The following is a 12,499-nucleotide window of genomic DNA, read 5'->3' on the forward strand; positions in this document are numbered from 1 at the left end:
CTCGAGTATTGCTAAATTAAAAAGATGGTTCAATCTATTAATTATCTTTACTATATTTTTACTTAAATTTTCATTATAATTTTGATCTAAATAGAGTTTAAACCACTTGAAATCCTGTTGCTGTTATACACACACAAAAATCCACCTAGTTCTGATCTATACATAAGAATGGTTTTTATTGTGACAGCAGGATGAAGTTCGTGGTTTACCTTGGTTTAATTTTTTTCCAAGCTTGGATCTAAATTAAAGAATAAAATAATTTAATAAAGATAATTAATAGATAAACCATCTTATTTTAATCATTTTAATTTTACAGTCAAAGAAGCAGAGGAGGAAACAATGTGATTTTTGATATTAGTGATAAATATTCCAAATTTTATCCAGGTGAAGTGCTTTTGTTTCAGTTATTACAAATTAGGTTAAGACTACAATGTTTTTAGGTTCTTGAATTTAATTTTTTTTATGTAATTCAAATTAAAAATGAAATATGTATATTCAATTTATAAGCTGGAAAATAAGATCAATTTATATTAAAGAGACTGCTATACAAATAAACAAGCATACTGGAAACTATCAAATTTTATTTTTGATTGCCATCTAATTTGCAACGTGACTAGGTAATCAGCCGGTGTGATTGTAACGTTCAACTCTAACAACTGTAAAACAAAATATATCTATCTAAAAATTGTTATAAAATAAAAGATATAATACAGTTTAAAGGATATGAACAAATCCCCTTTTCCTGTACATAATCACAAATTCCAGTTCACAACAGCTAATAATCCATGTATTACTTGTTATTTTGTAACTTGATGCATGGCATGTGCCAAATAGTCAACATTTGTAGAACATACACCAGCTACTGAAATGCGCCCATCTTTTGTTAGGTAGATACTGAATTCCTTTGTCAGTCTCTCCACCTACAAAAAAATAAAATAATATTAAAAAATATATTAAATACAATAAATCTTTTTTTTAATTGCTTTTCACATTACACATATCTTTACACTTCTTGTAACTTTGAATGCAATCAGTTTGTCTCCCTTTACAACCTCAGAAGTCAGAGGTCCTGTATATATCAAATACAAAGCTGTAAGAGCTGAATACTTTTATAGCCTTCTTTGCATCTTCTCCAGATGCAACTATTGGACTTGGATAGAACATTCCAAATGTGATTGTCTTAAAGAAGGGAAATAGATTACAATAAATTGTAGAATGCAATGTGCCTTTCTTGTTACCTGCTTGCACTGTATATTGAAATTTATCTTTCCATATCACAATCCAAAGTCTTTCTAATCCTAAATAACCTTTAATTCCTTTCTTAATAATAATATATACTAGTAATACTTAGCTGCCATTTTTCAGGTAATACTTAATACTTATATACTTAGCTGCCATTTTTCAGGTAGTCCAAATCCTTTTGAAGTATTGTAGCCTGATTGTGATTATAAACCACCCTCTCAACCTTTAAGTTGTCAAAAAACAAATTTTTATATCAAGCCTTCTATTCCATCATCAATGTCATTTATGAAAATCAGAAACAGCAGTGGGCCAGGAACTGTTCCTTGGGGGATCCCACTTCTGACTTTACACCAATGTAAAGGATATCCATTAATTATAACCTTCTGCCCTACAGCCAACTGCAATCCATCTCATCTTAGAATTTTTATAGTAATCTCAACATAGTAATAGATGCAAGAAAGCAAGCACACTTGCTTTCTTGCATCACATGCCTTCAGCCAAAAAACAAAAAAAAAAAATTCACACAACCATTTCTCTAAAAGTTTGTCTAGTTCCTCTTTGAATTTATTTAAGCTATCAACTTCCACAACGACAGATGGAAGTTTGTTCCAGCAATTAACTACCCGCTGGCTAAAGGCAAATTTCCGCACATCTATTCTACAGCTGTCTTTCCTCAATATGAATTTATGGGTCCTTAGGTTCATAATCAGTGCAAGCAGAAGAATCCCATCAGAATTCAGTGTGCTCAACCCATTCAAGGCCTTGATCACCTCGCAGGTGCCTAGTCTCCAGCTGCTGCAACTTGCAGAACTTAAGCCTCTCTTGGTAAGAGGACCCCTTCGTTCCCCTCACCAATCTTGTTGCTCTTCTCTGTACATGCTCAACGTCACTCCTCACTCCATCTACCCAAATTTTCTAGACCTTGTTGCAGTAGCACACTGCCATTATTGTCATTAACAACCCTGCCAACCTTTATATCATCTGCAAACATCAACATTAAGCCTGATATACCTTCTTCAATATCATTGATAAATGATATACAGGAATATACGTCGAACCTTATGGGACTCCACTAATAACATTAGTCCACGAAGAGCAACATCCATTGTAGCAACTCACCCTTAATACCATGCTGCTCCAATTTGTACAGTAGTCTTCCATGTGAGACAGTGTCAAAAGCTTTCCTGAAATCCAAGTATATAATATCAAAATTATTTTTTGCATCCAGTTCCTTTGTAACCACATCATAGTATCCAACAAGACTTTCCCTTAACAAACCCATGCTGTGTCTGAATTATTGCTGCAGTCTTGTCTAGATGATCCTGCAATGCATCTTTAACCAGTGACTCCATTATTTTACCTGGAACATTATTTTACATGTTCCAGTTTACAGTACCATATAAATGTTTTATGAAAAAGTTATATTTATAATTTTTTCTATTGTGAAGTAAATCTAGGTCATGAAACTACCACCATTCACCATACCATTTGCTTTTAATCATGCACTAGAGATGCACGATTCATCGTTTCCCATTACTTTCACTGCAGCATCATCACAAGTACTGCTCACAGGCATTGGTCTATGTAGTTAGGAGCTACATGGCAATGGTCTGAAGTTATACGCAGTGTTTTTTTTTTTTTTGGGTTGGTGGCTGCCTTATCCCTTTTCTCAAGTGGCCTTGTAATTCCCTGGTACAACATATTTCATATTGTGTCACTGCAGGATTGTTTTTTTTCCTTGTCCTGTCTCTTCCTTTAACAAAAGCAGTGTTGCCACCTACCTTACTTCTATAAAATGAGAGCCAGTTTTTCAAATCTAATGCACCTCAACATGATGTAAGATGTTTCTGTTGTGTACATCACTGCTTAATAATACAAGCAATTCAAACAAAACTTTTTTTTTTAATAATAACTGATACTTGATTTTTCAAACAAATCGCCACTACAATTTAGGTACTTATCCCATCTGTACACCAGGTTTTTTATGCCCTACTCAGCCTTTTGGCATAATTTTTAATGGCTTCCTTTATTTCACTGTCCATGGGGCAGAACACCTTGCCAGATAATTTTTTAGTCTTCCAAAAACATGAAAATTGCAAGGTGGCATAGTCTGGGCTACACATGGAGGATGGTCCATCACATTCAGTGCATTTTTGATTAGTTGCCATAATGTATTGAACTGTATGTGGTTGCACATTGCATGTAATGAAATGACACCATCAGTCAAATGTGTGGTTCTCTTGTTTTTGGTGACATGTTACAGTTTAACTTTGAAGACTTAAAATTTTGTGAAATGATTGTTGTATCTTCACACATGAAATGCCACGCGGCAGCCCCAGTGAGTCAAGGAAAAGCACAGGTAAAACTTCACTGCTCTTAAAATTTTTTCTACTGCAGTATGACTGCTTGTACTGCATGCTTCCATCCACACTCGCTCTGCAATCCAAGAAGTTATCTCCTTCCTCTTCACATTGCTTTTGGTGCTGCATACACAATCCCATTCAAAAACAATTCTGTTCATCAGACTTGGGAACTCACTTTTCATCCTTCTACTCAATCTATCATGAATGATATTGTATGTACACCCATGACTGATATCTAGCTCTCTGGCTAAATCAATGCCAATCTGCCTTAGTAATGGTCTTGCTAAGACATTTTCTTCTGTGATTGTGTGAGCTTATTCTGGGCAACCATCACTCTTCCTTGAAAGTCACAATCTGGCCATGACATAACTGTTGATATACACCTTTTCCTTATGCTGGAGAAATATCCTCTGCCATAATCAACTGAATAACCACTGCATTGTACTAGCTTGGATTCACTTCTCACTACGAACAATGTAATCTGCTATGTATCATTCCGCATGCTTACAAAACAGCCAACATGACTTTTGTTCAGTAGAATTAGTACCTGATGCCACATGATGGTACATAATCTAAATTTAGACAATAAATCTCCTTTTAATTTTAATTACCCGCAAATTATCACTCATGTCTATGTATAACTGTCATTAGTGGTTGGATCCACACGTAAACCAGAGCTTAGACTTCAGCAACATGATTACTTATCCAGAACAACCCAAAGCAGCAATGGGATTCATGTTGTGGATATACTACAATACACCATTAACAATTTGGAAAATTAAATGCACAGGGCATAATCCTTATGGGTTTTAATAATTAACTATATAGTATCGGTGTAAATACACCATAGTTAACCCATATATTTGAACTACGTATGTAGCGTAGAGGGCATCGTTTTAATTGTATCTCATAATGTGGTTGTCTTCACGAGATAGCTACTATTGCATTACTTCAAATAAATAACGCTTCTCTAGTAGAAAATAAATAACAGTAGTCTTCTCTACTAGAGAAGCGTTATTTATTTGAAGTAATGTAATAGTAGCTATCTCGTTGTGAAGGCAACCACATTATGAGATACAATTAAGACGATGCCCTCTACGCTACATACGTAGTTCAAATATATGGGTTAACTATGGCGTATTTACACCAATACTATATAGTTAACCATTAACAATTGTACAAAATCATCAGGATATGCTGAAGAAATTAATGAAACAGAATTCAAAAGGCCCAAAGTAAAAATCCACAAAAAAAAAAACCCTTAACTAGAGTGTTCTGTTTGGTGAAAATAACTAAAATGTAATATTTTGATTCCCTTAAATTATTATTTACAAAATTATTTATAATAGAATGAACAAATGAGGTAACTTATTTATTCACTCCTAATAAGAATGAAATTAATCAGAACTACCTACCTGATCTTGTGTCATTCCAGTAAAACAAAACATGCCTATTTGGTCAGTTATGTGCTGCCAGTCACGAGTAGATCCTTCTCTCTTCAAACCATTTTTCAACTTTTCTCGCATGCCAATGATACGATCTGCCATGCCTTTTACATCTGACAACCTAATAATTAAAAAGAATCCAAAAATAAGTTATTCTAGCAGTAGCTATAAATGTTGATCATATATACTTTGGCTTATGTATATTTTAAAATACAGCAAGGTTTAGTGGGAAAATTCTGCAACAGCTGTCATACACTTTCATGCTTGATTACCTTAGTTATAATGTGCTCCCCCTCTTGAAACTTATATATCAGTATAAGTAAGTTTCAAGTGGGGCAGCACACCACATTACTTGCAGCTACAATATATGGTATATGGATAGCCTGCATGAAATGTATGGGGGGGGATTCCAAATCACTACTGGTCCAATTTTAATGAAATTTGGGAAGGCTCAACAAGTCACTCTAAACAAGAAAAATATAAAATTACATGAAAATACATCCACTAGGAGCCAAGTTATTACATGTGAACAGACATGGTGAAGACAATAGGCACATTATACATATATGCTAACAGGTTTAAAAAAAAAAGCAAAGAGAAACCTTCGAAAGATTTTTTGGAAAAGATATGAAAAACAAGTATCCAAAACATTTTTCCTTCTTCCTGATATCTGTTTTCCATATCTTTCCCAGGTTTCTCATTGGCTTGTTTTGTACATATCTTAGCCATGTTAGTCCACAATATGTCCACAATGTGCCTATTGTCTTCTTCATGTCTGTCTGCCCATCCACACATAATTTGGCTCCTAGTGGATGGATTTTTATGCAATTATATTTAAATTATATTTAGCTGTTTAAGAGAGACTTGTTATGCCTTCCCAAATTTGATTAAAATTTGACCAATAGAAATCTGGCACTTACTTTTCTCACATTTCAACATGGGCTATCTATATGCCAATATAGTAGCTGAAGCACTATATATTTTTTATCATGTGCTTGCTGGAGGAATGAATGGGCAATGTGGTGGATTGACACAAATGAAACGTTCTATGTTTTTTTTTTTCGTTATAAATCATGAGTTTTTTTTTTGTTATAAATCACAAATTAATTACGATTTGCTAACATGCCCAAAATGTAATGCACTACATACATTATCTTGTTTTTATATTCCAATATGATTTATTAATTTAAATCACCAAAAATTTCTTCCTTCCTCTAACAAGTTCAATGCATTCCAAATTTGCACTCTTTTACAGACTTTACCCATACTTTTTTTTTTTTTAAGTTTCTACTAAAGTCTTAAATTTTTATTATTCTTCATTTAAAGTCATGTTAGCACCAGGACTATAGGTTAATGGTTGCCTGAAAATCTGAGAGCTTTTTGTTTCTGTCCATTTTAACACCCTTTTATACCTCATTTTTTGGCACTAGTTATTTTAATTTGCTCAATACAAGATGATGGTTGCTTCTAGAGTGAACATAACGCTTCTCTGTGTAAGTTACTTACCACTGTTTTCGTAATCCAGGGTCAGTTAGTACGAGGGCAGCAAGACGAGCACCATGAATAGGAGGATTGGAGTAAGTAGGGCGGATTACTATCTTAAGTTGTGACATTACTCGCTGTGCTTCCTCTTTAGAGTTACACACCATACTGAATGCTCCAACTCGTTCACCTAAAATATTTTAAATTCCTTTAAAAAAAATTTTCAAAGCAGAAATTAATTATCTCTTATCAATTAAAGATGCATACTTACGCTACATTTACATCTGGATACTACATGTATTAGCAATTGTACAACTTATATAAATGAGCATTAGCCATATAGTGCAAGGAAGCTACAGGCTTTTGTTGCACTACTAGCAAAAAAAAAAAATAAATAAAAATAAAAACTTTCCCCTTCTCACAATAGGCAGCTGACCTATGTGAAAGGGAAATGGTTGTTTATTTTGTTTTCATATATTTCACCTCACTCATTTTATTATCTCCTCTGAGAGCATTATAGACTAATTAGATTCCTGCTAAGCCCACATACTCAGTCTCTTATACAGGTGCCACATTACAGATCTCAACAAGCAGGATCCCCATCTTTTGATCTTTTCAAGAAGGCACCTTTGTAGCCAGGAGCAGCAGTGCATAGCACACGCTTCTTGATTAGACCGTGTCCACCAAATACAGAGGATGCAGAAAGGTCAGGGAATGACCACCGCATATCCCCGGAGCAATATGGCCTTAGTTTCTAATGCTCCTAAAAACCAAATAACAAACAAACAACAAACTTTTCAAGAAGCTCTACATTTTCCTCTTGTATATTAATGACCTTCTTCCGTTGACTGGAAATCCTATCCATAGTTTTTCTGATGATAGCACATTGCATTCCAGTTTGAGAAACCTTGCTCTGCTCAAACAACTTCAACTTCTCAAATATCCGCTATCATTCCTTAAATGCTGATCTTCAGGTAATTTTCCATTGGGGCAAAAATAACTTAGTTAATTTCAACCCCATCTTATCTTGCAAAAGGATTCTTCTACTTCAATGCTTATATATGGTGATGACTCAGATTTCTAGACAAGTTCACATGTCTCTATTAGGGATTACAGTGACTTCTAACCTCTCTTGGCAAAAGCACATCATGATATTGCTTCCTCTGCATCTAAAAAAACTGGGGTTTCTTATTTCTTCTAAACAGCTCACTCTGTACAAATCTCAAATGTGTTTTATACCATGGAATATTGTTCCCTCATCTGGGGTGGTGTTCCCATAGCCTCTCTCAGGCTTCTAGACTCCATTCAAAAGATGGCGGTTAGGTTAATTAATGACTCATCTTTTACGAAGTCTGCTCTCTGTCTCATAGACATTCTGTTTCTGCTGCATACATTTTCTATAGATACTTCTATGGGCACTGTCTTCCGAACTGGCTTTTGTAATTTCCTCTCTCTATTTCAAACCAGTCTGAACATGTGCCACAACCAGCCTGCATCCATTTATTCTATCAACTTTTGTTTTCTGGAACAATCTCCCTTCGCATGTATTTCCTGAAAATACAATATACAAAAATTCAAGTCTAATATCAACCAGTATCTCCTTTAACCCATGCATGGTTCTTAGTACTAGAGGTTCTAATACCTTTCATTTTTGGGGTTTTCATTTAAAAAGAAAAAGTAGCATTTGCTACCAATGTAGTTATATTATCCCAACCAACACCATAAGAAGAAAATGAACTTACACATTTATTAAGAAAACTGATTGTTTATTCCTAAAGAAGGATTTGAATTTGTAATTTTAAGTTAAGGCAAACAGTATAAACTACAATGGAAACACAGAATATTTCTAAATACTAATGAATACCTTATCAAAAACCTATTGCAGCTGCTGCCTCTCTCTCTAGGTTTTTATTATAGTTTTCTTGTACGCTACCAGTTTCATTTTGATCTTAAGTTATTGGCTTATATGAAACATTCTGTTCTAGACTTGTTTTATCAAATAAAATTTCTTTATTAAATTCTTGCAAGAAACTTGCTACATCTCATAAAAATGTTAACTATTCACTCCAAGTTGGGAATTGCCCTATATTCATGAGTATGCAGTGTGCATGACTGCTTACCACAACCACCATTTCATAGCCATTCATGTTCAATCCATTTATTTTGGAATGCCTTACTTAAAATTTACAGATTATGGAACAAGATGTGGTGTGCTTGTTAGAAGCACACCACACCCCTGTGGTAATGAAGTTGAACTTTTTTTTATTACTTACATAATCAGATGATCAGATGAATACATAATCAGATAAAGTGAGTTGTAAATTTAAGGTGAATGTGCAGTCTCAGTAAAGTTCAAAAATAACATTGCATGAACTATTAATTAAGGAACTTGCTTCTCTCTACATTTAAAAATTAAACTAGCTGCTTATATTGTGGTTGTGATTGCATGCTGTCTTTGACAAAGCAAACAGATATATGCTTTTTGCAGGTATTGACTGAAATTGAGTTTTCTATAGCAAAAATATTAGTGTAATATTAAAATAGTATTTTATGGAAAGAATGAAAAGTTTTTTTTTTTTTTCATTACACCATATTCACTATTGAATTGATGCATATAAACAGTGTATAGTTGTATATAAATGTTTACATCTGGATTACATATATAATTGACGCTTGTTACAGGTGGTCATACAAATTGACATTGCTAAGTATTTTGTATATGATGATGTTACCATATACTTGCAATTCACACAACTGCCACATGTAGTTTCAGCATTTATTCAGCTTTTTCCATAACAAAATTTGCCGTTTGCTTCGCTTCATGTGTTTACAACAGTTGTGGTGGATATTTATATATATTTATCTTTTATTTTTTTTTAAATGACAGACAGAAGGAAAAACATTTATTAATACAGACATTAGAAGAAACATTGTTCAGGATTGAATCACATTTATCAGCCTAGCTCAAGTAATTTTTTTTATCAGATGTTTTTGCTTATATACAAAATGTAAAGACCTAACATATACCTGATACGTTAAAACAGTAGAGAAAGAAAAAGATTTGTGATATGGTCAGACATGAAGGTTTCTGAGCTAAGGAATGCCCATGGTGGCCTACTGATGATTTATTGAGCATTTGCTTGTAGAGATAGAGGTCATAATCTCATTGTATAAGGCAATTTTAAGACTGCACTTTGAATACTGTGCCAAAATATGGAAACAAAGCTCTACACAGTCTTAAAATTTCCTTATACAATGAGATTATGACCTCTATCTCTACAAGCAAATGCTCAATAAATCATCAGTAGGCCACAATGGGCATTGGTTAGCTCAGAAACCTTCATGTCTGACCATATTACAAATCCCTTTCTTTCTCTACTGTTTTAACGTCTTTACATTTTGTATACAAGCAAAAAAATCTGGTAAAAAAAATTACCTGCATGTCTATGATACAGAGAGCAGACTTCGTAAAAGATGGATCATTAATTAACCTAACTGCCATCTTTTGAATGGAGTCTAGAAGCCTGAGAGAGGCTATGGGAACACCACCCCAGATGAGGGAACAATATTCCATGGTATAAAGCACATTTGAGATTTGTACAGAGTGAGCTGTTTAGAAGAAATAAGAAACCCCAGTTTTTTAGATGCAGAGGAAGCAATATCATGATGTGTTTATGCCAAGAGAGGTTAGAAGTCATCGTAATCCCTAATAGAGACATGTGAACTTGTCTAGAAATCTGAGTTGTCACCATATATAAGCATTGAAGTAGAAGAATCCTTTTGCAAGATAAGATGGGGTTGAAATTAACTAAGTTATTTTTGCCCCAATGGAAAATTACCTGAAGATCAGCATTTAAGGAATGATAGCGGATATTTGAGAAGTTGAAGTTGTTTGAGCAGAGCAAGGTTTCTCAAACTGGAATGCAATGTGCTATCATCAGAAAAACTATGGATAGGATTTCCAGTCAACGGAAGAAGGTCATTAATATACACGAGGAAAAGAATGGGAGAAAGAACTGAACTTTGGGGAACACTAGCATTAGTGGAGAAGTTAGAAGACAGAGTCATCTACCATCACCTGCAGTGAGCACAACTAGAGAGAAAACTGGATACTCAATTACAAAAAGCAGTCGGCAAACCATAAAGTGGAAGCTTATTTAGAAGACCTTTATGCTAAACAAGATCAAAAACCTTTGAAATGTCAAGAGCAACTGCTCAAGTTTCACCAAACACTTCCATTGAATTTGTCCATAGATGGGTAACATAAGCCAGTAATCTCCAGTGGATCGACACTGATGGAATCCATACTGGCTATCATTGATCGGATGGAAGGTTTCAAGATAATTTAGGAGTTAGCAGTTAATTGATTTCTTCCCATTACTTTAGAAAGTGTAGAAATGTAGTAAGTGCAATGGGATAACTGGATGGGAGGGATTTGTCACCCTTTTAAGGAACTGGCTGGATTTGAGAAAATTTTCAAGCAGAAGGAAAACCACCACCAGTGGAACAAAATAATGTAAAATAGCAATGCAGAATAGGAGTGAACTCAAAGCACTTGAGAACAAGTGGAGAAATACCATCAGGAGCTGGAGCTTTTTTGGCATCAAGGCTTCAAAATTCATCTGACGGAAGACTACAAGAGGCATTGAATGGAGTGTACCGGTAATGGTAGGAGGTGGTTTACCAAGATCATCAGTATAAGGGTTAGAAAAGTAGGATGCTAGCAGGTCGGCTTTATCTTCAGCTGGGTTGGTGAGGAACCATCAGGTTTTAACAGAGGTGGGAGTACAAATGAGCAAGAGTTGTGGCCAATAGCTTTGGCAAGAGACCAGAATGCTTGACTACCATTTGGAGTAGAGCATTCTAGTTTAAAAGAAACAAGTTTTCCACTCTTAGCCTGTTCAAAATTTAGTTAGGACTGATTAATAACTGCTTTACAATTGTTGCAAACTTTGGTGTAGGCAGAATATAAACCTAGAGATTTGGATACAAGCCAACTGCGATTTGCAACATTCTTACCTTGAACAGCCTTAGCACATTTATTGGAAAACCAAAGTTTAGATAAAGGATGAGAATGTGGTCTGAGCAACTGTAACTACTAAATATGGTAATGTTTATATTCTTTCAAAATAATTAATTGCAGACTTATGTGGCCATGTAAGAATATAAACTTTGTTTTTTTTTTAAATACTTTCTACTTACCATACAATCCCATATTTTTGGCAAATGATTGTGCCAGTGCAAATCTGTGGCCATCTTCAAAAAACATTCTCATGGCAGAGGCATCTCGATCACAGTCACCTGATGCAAACCCTTGATATGCCATGTCAAAAAATGGAAATAAATTTCGACTCTGAAAATAAAAACAAGAACCAGTAATTCAAACAGCTTTTTTAAATGTCACATAGTGTTGCATTAGAGCATATATAAAAAGAGAATGGTAATAATATGCAATAAGAGGGTAAGTTAATTACTTTAAAGAAAATGAATTTAAATGAAGCCAATGCAGTTATGTTATTATATAACTGAATACATTTGACTTTAGGAATTAACAAATTTGTTTCTGACCTATACTTGCAGCAACCAAACTTGGCATGGAGAGGGTGTGGGAAAGACATACCGCCAAATCATAACAGTTCCATATAACTCAGCTTTACATTGATTTCAAATACATTTTCAGCAGTACTTTTTACGAATAATTAATGAAATATAAATATTCCTTGCAAATGCATTTAACATTTAGTATTGGTGGTTGAAAATGATGTGAGGAAGCAACGTATACAATATTATCATTACAAAAAAAACACTTCATTTACCTGTCCCTTCCAATAATTTGTTCAATCCTCCTTAAGATTTATTCTATAAACTTTTACAATACCACGTGGAAGATATTCCAATTAATTTCTTTCTCTGGCTAAAAGCAAATCTTTGCACATCTGTCTATAACCATCCTTTTCCTATTTAAAT

The 12,499-nt window shown here is 34.3% G+C and overlaps 1 protein-coding gene across 1 annotated transcript in view; it reads right to left on the reverse strand.

The window, feature by feature from the left end:
• Nucleotides 1-561: 561 nt before the first annotated feature.
• The window catches only part of Got2 (glutamate oxaloacetate transaminase 2), an 84,252-nt gene continuing 72,314 nt past the window's right edge, over nt 562-12,499 (reverse strand). Inside the window, 4 exon segments of the mRNA XM_090383994.1 lie at nt 562-920; nt 5,021-5,171; nt 6,557-6,722; nt 11,735-11,885. Coding sequence (XP_090240120.1) covers nt 798-920; nt 5,021-5,171; nt 6,557-6,722; nt 11,735-11,885 — 591 coding nt within the window. The 3' untranslated portion in view covers nt 562-797.

Source organism: Mastigoproctus giganteus, chromosome 10 (assembly GCF_048544385.1).
Source record: "Mastigoproctus giganteus isolate SK-2022 chromosome 10, ASM4854438v1, whole genome shotgun sequence".
Classification (NCBI taxonomy): Eukaryota; Metazoa; Arthropoda; class Arachnida; order Uropygi; family Thelyphonidae; genus Mastigoproctus; species Mastigoproctus giganteus.